Source organism: Rattus norvegicus, chromosome 1 (genome assembly GCF_036323735.1).
Source record: "Rattus norvegicus strain BN/NHsdMcwi chromosome 1, GRCr8, whole genome shotgun sequence".
Taxonomy (NCBI): domain Eukaryota; kingdom Metazoa; phylum Chordata; class Mammalia; order Rodentia; family Muridae; genus Rattus; species Rattus norvegicus.
In genome coordinates, this window is record NC_086019.1 from 129,910,596 (window position 1) to 129,925,798 (window position 15,203).

Below are 15,203 nucleotides of genomic sequence, written 5' to 3' on the forward strand. Positions count from 1 at the left end.
AGTCAGAAAGGAAAATGAATATTCTATCACCCACCATTAACGTTTACTTTTTCATTGCTCATTTACTTGTTTCCCTGAAGGTACTTGTTCATATGGTGTTCCTGCAAACTTGGGACCTAACTGTATATACAGACTTGAGGTTGTGTCTCTGTATATAATAGTCTCCCTAGACAGACTTTTCAGGATTGAATCCTTCTTATTATTGGCCAGCTTTCTCTGCACTTGGTTTTGATGAGAATCTTCCCAGGTTCTCAAGATTGTAGACCATGTTGAGTAGCATTACTGTTTCCCAAACCCCACTCACAGATCAGGTTGTTCATGCTATCGACTTTTGCACCTAGAATGACTGGGGTCACCTTTACAAAGACTCAGCACACATGTGTTTTACTCTATGAATGACATAACAGCCTTTTCCATGTAAGCCACTGCTAAGATGGGAATACCCAATTGCTTTTCACGTTAGAGTTTCAAAGGTGTGCTCCATTCACATTCACCTGTTGCGTGGGTCAGAGACAGTGCCCCACACAGAGACGTTGTCGGCCCTCACTCAGCAGCCTCTGACTTTCAGAGTGGGCTCTATAAATGAAAAAAAAAAGATGTTTGTGTACATAAGATCTTATGGAGGCACGGTTTGCCTAACAAGTCCACAGAGGAATCCCACATGGTCAATACCTACCCTTCCTCGTTTTGAGGAAAGAGCAAGCTAACAGCCTGCATGTGCATTGTGATCCTTTTCTTACTATACTTTTCTTCTTTTGCGTTTACTTCTATTGTTTCTGTGCCTGTTGAGGTTTATGGCCCCTTCTTCTTGACTCTCAGTGCAGTCGCTTATCTCACAAGGGAATGAACCCTGCTCTCAACCAAGCCTGCTTCCTTGGTTCCAGGTATCATTAGGGAAGTTGGGTGCCTTTCATGTAGGTCTGTATCATCACTCTGAAGAGCCCCTCATTACTTGATGTGGCCCTTTTCCCCTGCCTGCTGGGTGAGGCTCTCTGTGCTTCTATTATGAATGGGTTTCTATTTTCTGATGTTGAGCATCAAGTACCTCCTTGGCTGTGAGGATGAACAAGGGAGCGTTTTCCTTTGAGACTTGCCCCGGTAGCTCATTCTCTGGCTTCCATATGGTACCACCAGTGGCTGGGAATTCAGTCTACCCTGTGTTACCATGGAGATCTGCAGCCTTGGGTTCATCTGTAGGCACTTGAGACTGACCATATTCTCGGGGCTTCTCATGGTATGGTTTCATAAATTAGTAAGCTGAGAACTGCACAAATGTCTCTATCATTTTCTAGAAGAGAAGCCCAGGAAAGGCAAGCTGTCTTGGGATTGGAGAGAGCGGAGGAATGCCATCCGGCTCACCAATGAGCACACGGTGGAGACCCTTGTGGTGGCCGATGCTGACATGGTGCAGTACCACGGGGCAGAGGCTGCACAGAGATTCATCCTCACCGTCATGAACATGGTGAGTCCATGCGGGTCCTGCTGTTGCTGGGCTCAGATTTCTCCAAGAGGGAGGTGGGTGTGGCACCCTTATCTCCTGAGGCAAGGAGGCCGCTGGCTTGGTCTGCAGCAGCCTGTGGTCCTGAGAGCAGGCGCAATGAACAGGAGAAGGGCCTGATTCCGGATTCTACCTGCTGTGATGTTCTCAGGCTTGGGTTTGCTCGGTGATGGGAATGTTCATGACCACACTTTCCAAGACCCTTGGTACATGCAAGACCTTTTCCAAGGGACAGGCGTGTGGAAGGGAGAGTTAGCCTCTGCTCTCGTAATGCTGAGTCTGCTTGGAGAAATCAGAATCGAACCTTAGTTGAAAAGTAGCTGACCATGTGCCACAGGAACTTGTAGTGATTGTGAGAGTTGTCTATTGAGGATGCCAAGAAAGGGGCTCTGACGCCAACTCTGCACCCACTTTGTCGAGTGGGGATAGAGGGAAACCTTTATACAGTGGGTGGGTGAGGGAGAGGCTACTTCGTCAAAGTCTTCTTTCTTCAAAGGCATCCACATTCCACCCAGCCATCTGCCTTCCCAGCAAATGCTTTTGAAGGCCCTCAAAAACCTTTAACACCGTGCTCTGGGCTAGAGCTACAAATGCAACACCCAATCTGGTCCTTCCCCTGGGAGGCTATAGTCTTAGCAGGCGGAACATCCATTCTACCGTAGAGACATCTGCAGGGGCCCATGAAGTGCAGGTGGGGGGCTGCTACTGATCAGACTTCGGCACGAGGCTTCGAGAAAGAACAAGCCCTGATTAGAGAGGGAGGAAGTGCAGACGGGGTGAGGATAGCGGAAAGGTCACACCGTGGGTGCCACAGGTGCAAGGCTTGGAGGTGCTCCCTTCAGAGGGAGGTGATACAGCTGGAGCAGGGACTGCAGGAGCCTTGAAGGAGTGTGTGGATGTGGACAGCAGAGGCTAGAGGGGGTGAACAAGAGGTCCTGAGGGGTAGGGGCTCTACCCAGGAGACTAGGGCCACCCAAGTGTAGGAGATGTTGCCTCGTGTTCATCTCAGTGTTTGGAGAAAGAGTCAGAGAAGCTGCGTGCTGAGCGGATCGGCGTGCTGCATGTGGGAAGAGCGTCTGAACCTATGTGCAGGGAGGAGTGGGTAGAGGAACAACAGGCCAGACGGGAAAGACTGGCAGGAAGCAATGAGTGTGAGAAGGAGAGAAATCCCAGCTTACCTGGTCTTATGTGTGCGCCTGGATGCGATGGAGCCACTGCCTGGGAAGGGCTTCTCAGTGGACAAACCCAGCTTAAGGTGAGAGATCAGGCTAGAAGGAGGAACTTGAGGCTTCTCAACCTCAAGCCTTAAGAGTGGGCAGCACTGCCCAGATGCAGTGTCTCCTGTGAGTAGAACAGCTTTGGGGTGCAGTAACCCTAGGGGATAGGAAGAAGAAGCTGGGAGGAGGTTGACCCTTAGGAAAGGGGTGATGGAAGCAGGAAGCTGGCTCATAATGCCAGATGGTGGGTAAATAGAGCAGACTGAGACAGACTGTTCTTTGGGGCCACAGGACTTATCAAACTCCAGAGAGTAGACTACTTTAAGACATTTGGGGCTGAGGGTGGGAGATGGGATTCCTCCCTCCCCAGAATCTGTGAGGTCTTGGGGCCTGGTCCAGTCTTTTGGTCTGGAGCCTTATAGATCCTTGGCTGTCTCGGAATGCATCTGCTCTTGTTTGCCTGAGGGGATAGAGCCTGGATGCTGAGAAGGAAGTGAGCTGTGACAAGAAGGCTTGTTTGGTGGCTCCCTGCTTGCATGTTGGAGGATGGCTGGGGGCTGTGGCCCTCATGAGTGGTAAATTATACAGATGGCTCTTTGTTCACATTTAGGTATCGTGAAGAAGGAAGCTTTGGCCTCTAGCGATGGCCTGGGAGGGTCCATGGGGAAGGAAGGACACAGAAGCTAGCAGGACCTGCTGATCCTCCCTGATGGAATGTTCGCTCTGACCATGTTGTAACTAGGGCTAGGGCTCTGGAAGGCTAGCAGGCCTGCACAAAACTCACCTGAATTAAACCTTCCCCATGGGGACAAGAACCCACAGCTCATTTCCAAGAGCCTGAAGGGAAATTCAAGGGCAGGGGCGCTCTGCGCATCACGGAGCCAGGAATCTCATGGGATACTCGGGCAGGGCCATGACATTAAGCCCAAGCCGTTCCCCCTAACTAGCCACAGAGAAATAGATGACCCACTGTCTCACCGTGGCGATCCCATTTGGTAAAGAGGATTGAACCCTTTGTGCCCGGCTGGCTGACGTTCCCTTCCTAGGATGTTTTTGTCTTTTGTAGAAGCCTTACCTCTCTGGCTTTTACCTTACTCCTCACATGTGCAGTGCTCTGGGCAGAGCGGTTCCATTGCTGCTCTCACAGCATGGAGAATTGCTGGTTGTACCCATACGTTTCCTCACAAGACACGCAGTCATAAGGTGTGGATATTCACTTTTATAAACTGACTTAGGCATCGGAAGCTCTTTAATCACAGCTGGGAGAGAATGGGATCCTACAGAGTAACACCCACCTGCCATCCCCCACGGGGCGCAGAGACCGTAAGGCAGAGGCCAGAGAGGTCCCCGTCCTTCACTTCAACAGCAACTTACACTAAGATGTCCGTAGCTCACAGTCCCGCCGTTGGTGCCAAGCACTTTCAGTTTGAATTTTGAGGTCTTCCAAGAACGCCTGTGCCTCGTGGGAAATTGCCTCGTGGAAGCAGTATGGTGTGATGACACTCGTCACCACAGGCTGTCTCTCTCTCTGTGACTTCTGAGATGCTGGAAACCAAGAGCAAACGAGTCAGAGTCCTCGGACCCCCACGCGGTGGTTCCACGCACATCTCAACCCTTTCCTGCTGCGCTGGTCGGAGTACACAGACACCAGTTCACACCCAGACCCTGTCTCGTTTTTAAACAAGATTGCCCTCGGCCGCCGCCACTCCCCTTCTTCAATCCTCTTAATCTCCTGGTTTATGAAATTCTCCAGATTTCTTTCCTGCTCATGGCCGTTGTGGAATAGGGGGTCTAAGCGGGTGAAGTACTAAGGGAAGGGAAGGGATTGTGGCTGGGCTCGGGCCCCATCATTACACAGCTTGTCTAAGAATAACAAGCAGGAACAGGCCCGCCCCGTCTATCTCCAGACTGTGTTCGCTGCAGTTGTGGGACTGAAGCAGCTGGCTCCTCACGTTTCCTTGGGTTGGAAAACCTGCTTGGGTTGGTGGGCCTCGTCATTCAGACACGAGCTGTAGAAAACAGTGATTCTTGTGCCTGGCAACTATCCCTTCTTGCCCCCCTGCTTGGGTCTCAGTGAGCAGAGATCCTGCATCCCAATATGTCACACCCAGACTCCCAAGGCAGAGTCCAGACAAGCATCCCCATCAGTGGCAAAGGAGATTCCTAAACTGGGAGAACTTGTCGCCTGGTGTTTCTTCATATTCTTCCCAGCATCCTTCAGGGTTAGGATGCGTTTGATGAGTCTAGCCAGTGGCCAGATGATTCCTGTGGGAGAAGGGCAGATACTTAAGCTGAACTTCCCAGCCCTGACAGCAACAGGGTGTCTTTATGTCTCTGGCACGCCATCATTTTACAGGGAAGATTCGAAATGGAGGCTTGGAGGCTGGCGAATACACACACAGTTGAATGGAAGGCGCTAGATCCCAGCTGTTTTTCCCTGAATCAGTTTGCCCGGGCACTTCCGGTTCCCCTCTTTTCTTGCTCTGGGCTCTGGGCTAATCTCTATGCTTTCCAGACTTACCAGTGAAGCAGCTCGCTTCCTTGCTGGCCCGCTCACTAACACACTAGTCCCACTTCAGTTCTTGCTGCCCAGTGGCCTGGAAAGGTCTCTCAGTAGAATCAGGAGCTTGTCAGTAAGGGGTCCACTGTGGCTTCCTCCGAGCCTTATGACAGACAGGCCATCTGCTTCTCCTGTAGCTCCTCCTTGTCAGCCCTGGCTCCAGTGCAGGGGCCACTCAGGAGATCCCTGCTCCTCTCTTGTTTATGTTCTGTCTTTCAACCTCTCTTCTGCCTCTTAGAGAAGGGGCTTTTCTGTATCACCAGTGTTCCTCTGAGGGACCCTCCTTGCCAGCCAGGGCAAAGAGCTCCACCATGTTGCTTTTATTTCAGTAGCCTGCTTTTTAGTGGTAGACCTAGTCCACGTTGCGACTCCATGCTTATGTGCTTTCAGTGAAATCTTTTACTTTGCAATTTTCTTGTGCTACCAAAATTAGGATAGGGTAAATGTGGAACAGCACTAAAACTTTATATTTTAATGACATGTAATTTGTATAGGGAAATAGCCAAAGAAAATAGCCGGGGGATGGAAACAAAAGAAAATGAAAAGGGATTTATAAAGTTTCAGTATTGGAAAAAGTGAACACAATACACACAGAAAATGGGACAAAAAATTGTAAGGGATATGAAAACCAAACCAAAACAAAACCAAAATAAAAGTGACTTTTAGAGGTTCAGTCATTGCCTTAAATGTAAATGGATTAAGTTTTCTATTAAAGATAGATATTTATACAATGGATTAAAACAAAACAAAACAAAACCCAGAATACAGAAATGTCACTAAGAGACTCACATTTAGATCTAAAGGTAAGAATGGGTTGGAAGTAACCAGATGAGAAAGATGCCCCATTGGGATGGGATTGAGATTGGGATGGGAAAGAGAGCAGAATGGAGCTACACTAACAGGGAAGGCAGAGTGGGAGGAGAAAGGGTCATCAGTGACAAAGAAGGTCATTAGATGTCAATAGAATTCAAAGGTAGCAAATATATAGCAATTAGAAATATTTATATGTGTGAATATTTTGTATGTAAATCAATGAGCATGACCAACCATATTAACAAAGCAAAGGGAGAAACTAATGATTATTGCATCAATGCAGAAAAAGAATTTGGCAAAATTCAATAGCCCTTTACAACAAAATGTGTAGAAAGAACACATCCAAACTGTCTTGTCATAAAAGCCATAAATGAAGATAGCACGGCTGACATAGTACTTGGTGGCAGATGGTGGAACGCCTTTCCCTGCAAAGCAAGACAGAGACGCCCACACTTGCAACTTTTGTTCCACACAGTTCTAGAAGTTTTAGCAAGAGAAGTTGGGTACAAAAAATAAAATAAAGTAAAATAAAATAGTCATTCAAATAGGAAAGAAAGAGACTGAGTGATCTCTATTCACACATGATGTGGTGTTAACTAGAGAAGACCATGAAAGTTATACATGTCCTGTGTGCGTGCTTGTGTTTGTGTGTTTACCAATAAACAGCAAAGTAGCAGTGTAAATCCCAACATCTGCAGGCTGGTTTCCTTTGTGTGTACAAACAGTAAACACTCTGAAAAGGCAATTTGCAGGAAAATCCTGTTTGCAAGAGTGTCAACATAGCTCGATACTGAGCATTTACTTAATCAGGGCGAACAAGGCCACACAGAGCTCTGAACCATTGGTGTCAGGAAGTCAAGAAAGAGATGGATGGGAAGTCATGTTGAGGGGCTTAAGATCAGGTCATAGCATTTGTGTTACCTAAAACAATCAACAGGTACAGTTGGTTTCTGTGAATACCCCAACGTCTGTGGAGTTTAGAGAAATACATCCTAAAAACCATATGGGATATGAAATGAAAGAGAAGAATGAAGTTGGAGAACTCAAGCTTCCTGAGCTCAGATTTTCTGCAGAGCTACAAAAATCAAAGCACTTCTTGATTGTTACCTTATCCTGATGGCATAATCTAGAACCCAGAAGTTGACACTAATATATTTGGTCAAATGGTTGACACAGATGCTGATAAGGGAGAATTGTCTTTTCAACAACTGGTACTAGCTAAACTGGACACCTACATGCAATCGGAGCCCCATATTTAAAATATGTTGAAGGCCTGATTTAAGACACAGAAGAAAAAGGGAGGAGGGGAGGTCATGACACCCATCTTGGCAGCAATTTCTTGGATATATCAAAGACACAGCCAACAACAAAAGGAAAATAGACATATTGGATTACAGCACAATCGAAAATTCTTGTGCATCAAAAGACGATTAACATGGCAAAAGGGCAGTGCACAGAATGGGAGAAAATATTTGCAAATTACACATCAGTTAATACTCAGAATATAGACTTCTAAAATTTATCACCAGTACCACCAACAGATGAAAACAATCAGGAAAGGATTTGAACAGACTTAAAAAAAAAAGGCAAATAGCCAACAAATATATGGAAAGATACTTAACATCAATCATCAATAGGAAAATGCAAGCCAAACCCACAGTGAAATACACGCTCACCCACAGGGATATCTATTGTAATGCTAACACATACACAAAAGCAAAACTGAGCACACGTGTTTGTGACTGAAAAGAGATCTGATGGGGAGGCAAGACGGTACAACTGCTCTGGGAAGTAGGACTGTTCCTCAAAACCAAACCCAAGCCCTGCTTCTGTCCCAGCAATTCCACTTTTGAGAAATCCAAGACACGGATAGATACTTGGACGTCTGCTTTATAGTTGACAATCACCCAAAGGTGGAAGCAACCCAAGTATGTGTAATACCTGGGCAGACAGGGAGAGCATGTATATATACTGAGATGTTAGCCTGCTAACGGGAGGAAACACTTGGGTGTGTGCAATACCTCGCAGGATATCTGAGTCTGTGAATACAGGGCTGAGTGACTGGTGCCTCCGAGCAACATCCTTTGTGAAAGACTTGTTAGCAAAGAAGTTGTATTAACAAATACTGGGGGCTGGAGAGATGGCTGAGGCCCTGAGGTCAATTCCCAGCAGCTCATAACCATCTATAATGAGGCCTGGCGCCCTCTTCTGGCCTACAGGCGTACATGCAGACAGAATGCTGTATATATAAGAAATCTTTAAAAATATACTGACGATATTTTGTTTTTTTTTCCTGAAAATTCTTTGCCTTCTCAACCAAACAAAGCTTGGAAAAAGACTGAAATGAGGACAAAGCTGGTTCTACTCTTTTTCCCCTTCAATTTTCATATTTTTTAATTGAAATTATTTTCATACAATATATTTTGGTCATGCTTCCCCCTTCCCTGATTCTCTGATTCTCCCCAGATCCTCCTCACCAACTTAATGTTCTCTCTCTCTCTCTCTCTCTCTCTCTCTCTCTCTCTCTCTCTCTCTCACTCTCTCTCTCTCCCTCTCTCTCTCTCTCTCTCTCTCTCTCTCAAATAGAACAAAAACAAAACAGAAAACACAAAAATGAAAATCAAAACAAATAGGCAAAACCAAAAAGATTTTCTTTTAAAAAAAAGCCCCCCAAAAGCAAAATAAGACACAAAGTTCATATAAATACCAATGAGTACATTTCATATTGGCCAGCTACTCTGGACCTGACCTGGAATGTGGTTTATATACCCCGTGAGATTCCACTGGAGAAAACTGATTTTCCCTTTGCCAGCGGGTATCAATCGCAGATATCTTCTTAGCTAGGGGTGGGAGCCTGTCTGGCTTGAACCTGTATGAAGTTCTTGTGCGTACTGCCATAGTCTCTGTGAGGTCCTGTGTGCATCAGTCTCATGTCTGGAAGGCAGTTGCCTCCATTCTACCTCCTGTTCTACATAAATCCCTGAGCCCCGATCGGAAGGAGTTGATGAAGACATGCTAGGTAGAACTGAGTGGTCCAAAGGTTCTCGTCCTCTGGACACTGTCCAGTTGTGGGCCTCTGCCTTAATTCCCATGGACTGTGAGAGCCTTCTTTGATGTGGTTGAGTGATGCACTCATGTATGGGTTTAAATCTGTATCACTGGCAGTAGCATTTTATTGCTATGTTCATTGACAGATTAATAATGTTTTCCCTAGGCCTGGACCTATGTAGTGTCAGGTTCTTTTCCCCTTTAATCACCAGGTACCGGTTCCATCTCATGAAGCGAGCTTTAAATCCAGTCAAAGAGTGACTGGCTACTCTTATGACATTTGTGCTGCTGTTGTACAGGTTTTCTTGGAGGTAGGTCCGAGTTGTAGGTCACAGGGTTTATACCTGGGTGATTGATAGTTAATTTTCTCTTCCAGTTTGTGAACAGAGTTCCTTTCAGTACCATGGACACTAGTCAGCAGGGGTGAGGCTTCTAGATAAGCACCAGCTTCCTTCTCGGTGTTCAGTGGCGTAAATGAGTGTTTTATTCAGCAATAGGACCTTACCGTCAGGTTGGTTACAGCAGCCTTGGCAATAGCTGTGATATTTGGGGGTTTCCATGGGGCTTCTTTGTGGAGCAACTCAACAGAATGTTATTTATTCCTGGGACTGAGGGTTTCACTTGGTGGCCTAATGACTAGTTGGGGCATTGTCTCCTTTATTATTTGTTGACTCTAATTAGATTCATTTCATATGTGTGTATACTTTAGGAACCTCTATATAGGTTCCTAAATATATAGTAGGTCTCCATCTAGTTTTTTAAAATATTAGTGTTGGTTGTCCTTCCAGCACACACTTTAAAATCCTCACAGCTAACGGGAAAGCATACAACACTTGTCTTTTGAGGTCTAGGTTACCTAACCCAGGATGATTTCCTTGCTCGCTCTATCCATTTACATGCAAAGCTCGTAACTGCATTTTTCTTAATAGCTGAGTAAGTCTATTATGTAGATGTACCAGAGTAACACATTTTCATTATCCATTCATCAGTTGATAGACATCTAGGCTGTCTCCAATTTCCGACTATTAGAAATAGAGCGGTGATGAGCATGGGCAAGCAAATGTCTCTGTGGCAGGATGTACAGTCCTATAGGTACATTCCCAAGAATTGTACAGCTACATCTTGAGATAGGTATCTTCCCAGCTTCTTGAGGAACCTCCACACTGATTTCCATAGTGGTCATACCAGTTTGCACTCCTACCAGCAATGGATGAGTGTTCCTCTTTCTCTGCATCCTCCCCAGCATGTGCTGTCACTTGTCTTATTGACCTTGCCATTATGACTGATAGAAGATAAAATCTCGAAGTAGAACTTGCATTCGCCTGGCGACTAAGGACCTCGAGCACTTCTTTAAATGTTTCTCAGTCAATTATGTGTCACCTTTTAAGAGTCCTCTGCCAACTTCTGTTCTCCATTTTTAAATTGGGTCATTCGTTTTTCTTGATGTTTAGTTTTCTCAGTTGTGTATATAACCTGATGCATATGGTAGAGGTCTTCACCCATTCTGTAGTCTGCTGCTTTGCCCAAATGATGGTGTCCTTTACTGTACAGAAGGTCTTTGGTTTCATGAGGTCTCATTTGTTAATTGTTGAGGTTAGTGCCTGTGCCATTGATGTCCTGTTCAGAAAGTCTCTTCCTGTTTTGATGGGCTCAAGCTCATTGACCACATTGTTTTCTATCAGATTCAGAGTATCTGGCCTTACGTTGTTCAATTTGAGGTTGAGATGAAGAATGACGCGCGCACACACACACACACACACACACACACACACACACACACACACATATACACAATTGCATTCCTCTACATTCAACCATCTACTTTGAGCAGCACCATTTGTTGAAAGCGCTATCTTTTCTACAGTGTTTATTGTTGTTGGTTCGGGTTTGGTTTTTTTTTTTTTTTTCTTTGTCAGATTTGTGGAATTATGTCTGGGTCTTTAATTCAGTTGTATTGATCAACATACCTATTTTTATGCCAGCACTATGCTGTTTTTATAACTGTAGCTCCATAGTACAACTTGAAATCTGGAATGGTGATACCCCCAGCAATTCTATTATTATTCTAGATTGCTTTAGCTATCCTATTTTGGTTGATAGGTTTTTGAGGTGTGTGTGTGTGTGTGTGTGTGTGTGTGTGTGTGTGTGTGTGTGTGTCTGTCTTTCCATATGAAATTGAAGATTTTTTTTTAATTTCTGTGAAGAATTGTATTGGAATTCTGTGGGGATTTCCTTGAATCTGTAAATTCGTTTTGGCGGGATGGCCACTTTTATAATATCATTCTTTCCACTCCTACCAATGAGTGTGAGTAGTCTTTCCATCTATTGGTGTTTTCTTCAATGCCTTAAAGTTTTTATCATATAAGTCTTTCATTTGCTTTGGTTAGACTTACCTCAAGATTTTGTTGCTGTTGTCATTGAGGCTATTATAAAAAATACCATTTTCATGATTTATCTCTTAGTGTATTTGCCATTTATATATAGGAACAATACTGATTTTTGTGTGTTCATTTTATATACTGGTACCGTGCTGAAAATGCTTACCTGCTGTAAAAGTTTCCTGGTGGAATATTTAGGGTTACATGTATATTATCATGTCATCTATACATGAAGATACTTGGAGTTCTTTCTTTCCTATTTCTACCCCCTTTATGTCCTTTGATTGTCTTATTGCTCCGGTTAAGACTTCAAGTACTGTATTGAATAGCTCTGAAGAGAGTGCACATCCTTATATTGTTCCTTATTTTGGTGAAAATGTTTTGAGTGTTTCTTCCTTTAGATTATTTTGGCCGTGGGTTTGCTATAAACTGCCTTTATTATATTGAGACATTTCCCTTACATCCCTAGACTCTCCAGGCTTTTATTATGAAGTGATACTAGATTTTTTTCAAAGGCCTTTTTTAAATTTAATGAGATAATCATGTGATTTTTATCTTTCAGTTTGTTTATGTTATCACTTCTTCGCCTTTTGGCTAAGATCCAGTGTAATTTGTTTAGGTAATGGATTACATGTATTGATTTATATATGTTGAATCATCCTTGCATCTCTGGGATGAAACCAACTTAAGTTTGTTGGATGATCTTTTTGATGTTCTTGAATTTGGCTTGCAAGTATTTTATTGAAAAATTTTCATCTATTTTCACAAGAGATTGGTCTATAATTTTCTTTTTTATTTGGTCTTTGTGTGAGTTTTATATTATGGGAATAATAGCTTTGTAAAAATAATGAAAAAATCCTTCCACTTTTATTTTGTAGAATAATTTGAGGCACATTGGCATTAATTCTTCTTTGAAGGTCTGGCACAATTCTGTGTTGAATCCACCTAGACCTTTTTCTGGTTGGGGACTTTTAATTACTGATTCTATTTCATTGGGGATTATAAGTCTATTTAAGCTGATTTTTTGATCTTGCTTTAATTTTCTGTACCTTTGAGTTGGATTCTCCTCCTGTTTCTATACCTCTATTTATAGTTTTAGTCTTTTCGGGGTGTCCCAGATTTCTGAAATGTTTTATGCCTGTTTTTTACCTCATTTTTAAAGTTCTAAAAAGGCTGAGAGGGGAAGAAGGAAAGATATAGGGGCACCCAGGGTCCACACCAAGAGGCAGAACCCAGGGAATGGAGGTGGGGTGAGAGGAGGGGCTCCTGCAGGCAGACAACTGCAGGTCTAAGAACGAGTCTGGAAGGAAAGAGCTGGGAAGGGTGCTTCTGACTGTACTTTTTCAATCCCTTAATTTGCTTAGATTGAGCTATATATTTTTTCTACCTTCAAGACCTGGAATTCTCTCTTCTGTTGGTGAGGCTTTCCTGTGAGATTTTTGTTTCACATCTGGAATTTTTACTTCCAGTTTTATTTCAATTTGGGTTTTCTTTTCTGAATCTATTTTCTTTGTTACATTCTACATTCATGTCTTGAAGCATTTTTTATTATTATTTTATTAAACTGTGTTTTATGATCTTTTCCAAAGATTTATCTATATTTTCCCTGAGGCCTTTAAACATATTCATAGTTGCTACTTTGAAGTCTTTATCTTGTGTTTCGGTTATAGTGTTTTTCTGAGGGCCCATTGCCATAGGTTTGCTCAGAAGCGGCATATTGCCTTTAGAGGCCATGTTTCTGTTTTTGTGCTAGGATCCAGGCATCTGGAGATATGGTGTTTGAAGGGTTTCATGGTGCAGGTATCTTATTTGAGTGGTTGGTATGTTCTTTGACTTCTCTTGTCACTCTGGATTCTAGGCAAATGTGATGGTGGTGGGGGTTCACATTAGAGAGCATTTCTGTAGGTTGGTAGGTGTACAAATAAAATAAAGATGGGTTAGGAGGAAAGGCTGAGAGGAGAAGCAGGAAAGAGCTAAGGGAACCCAGGGTCTACACCAAGAGGCAGAGCCCAGGAAATAGAGGGAGGGTAGAAGGAGCACACAGCTGCAGACCTAAGAGTGAGTCTGGAGAAACTGGAACAAAGAGCTGGGAGGGGGTGGGGGTCTGGCTGTATATTTTTTTAATTCCTTGATTAATTTACTCTGAAAAGGCTCTTGTATATCCTAAGCACAGGGATTTATGTTGTATGCACAAGCCAGAAGGGAATGTTTCCACATTCATGTGATTATATAGTTACCTACCTCCCAGGGTCCCCAGGCAGCCGTGTGCAGTGGAAAGTCTCCTGAGTCCCCTTAGCACACCTGTTGTTTCATAAGAAGGGTGGCAGAGGACGAAGCCAAACCATACAAGGTTAAAAGGAGGAAAGCGGCTGCCAGGAGCAGCCTCCCACCTGCACCCTGGTACAGCAGGCACAGGCGTGGATGGTGGAGAGAAGAGACACCAAGGAAAATTGGCCTCAGGCTAAGTGGGCTTGCTTTCCAGGTGGGAAAGAAGGCGTTTTATGAAACCTAGAGCACGAAGCTTGACTCCAGTGTCTGTTAGGGTGTGGGTGTTAAGCCACCGCATTTGAGTTGGGCTCATGAGGCAAGAGAGGAGGTACAAGAGGTATCCAAGGTCAACGGGAGTATGGGCCCACCAGCTCAGAATTTGAGAAGGGGAGAAGATTAAGGTAGACGGGGCCAGAGGAGAAGTCAAGGTACGGGTCCATCAGGAACGAGGTTGACCCACACTCTCAGATGCTCTGCTCTGCTCTGCTCTGCTCTGCTCTGCTCTGCTCTGCTCTGCTCTGCTCTGCTGCCTTGCCTGTGCTCCAGGAACATAGCCTACTGTTTGCACCCTCCCTTTCAGAGCCTCGTGAGCAATTCATGAACCCAGACCTTCTCTGGAGGCTGCTGGGTAGACAGAATCCACATCTGTCCACACAGAAACAAACATGAGCTGGGTCCTGAAGGAGTTCAGTGTAGCATCATTCTCCGTAGCTAAAAGCTGGAAGCACAGAAGTGTCCACTGATAGAGGCACAGGCAAGTAAAGTGTAGCAGATATACAGTATGGAACATCGTATTCAGCCTTGAAAGAAAGAAGTGCGGGTATGTTCTGTAAAGAGGATGACCCTGAAGGCCATCATGCTTAGTGAAATAAGCCGGCCACCACAGGACAAGTAGTCGGTCATCCCGTTTATGCCTGATATCCAGAGCTGTCAGACATATGGAGCCTGAATAGAGGGACTGGGGAAATGGGGAGATAAGTGTTCACTGGGGACAGTGTTTTATTTCACAAGGTGGTCAAGTTCTGGAGGCAAAACTGTGCACACAAACATGGTACAAACTATAGGCTGTGTGCTCTATGAATTTTACTGTCAAGAGAAAAGCTATGTATTGATTGCATCTGTCTCCATTGCTAGCACCTTTCTACCCACTTAAGGTGCCACAAAGCAGGAGACCTTGCTACCCACTTGTGTGTGCAACAGGAATCGTTGGTGTGTATTATCCTCCTCAGCAGAAGAAGCCACCAACCCTACCGAACACGATTCAGTGAGAGGGAATCCTGGAGAGTGTTAGGGTCACATCCTGAACCATATGAGAGCGAGTAACTGAAGCACCTCTGTGAGGGGTGGTCTTCTCTTCCAAAGGGGTGGCACTGAGCTAAGAACAAAGCCAGCCAGAGGGGAGGTTGGTAGGAGTTAGTAAA

At 44.5% G+C, this 15,203-nt stretch overlaps 1 protein-coding gene across 2 annotated transcripts in view; it reads left to right on the forward strand.

The window, feature by feature from the left end:
• Positions 1–15,203, forward strand: part of Adamts17 (ADAM metallopeptidase with thrombospondin type 1 motif, 17) — a 322,369-nt gene that overhangs the window by 54,534 nt on the left and 252,632 nt on the right. For both annotated transcript variants that reach the window (XM_039094338.2, XM_218753.11), the window contains exon 4: positions 1,293–1,462. In XM_039094338.2, coding sequence (XP_038950266.1) covers positions 1,293–1,462 — 170 coding nt within the window. The remainder of the gene's footprint in view (positions 1–1,292; positions 1,463–15,203) is intronic.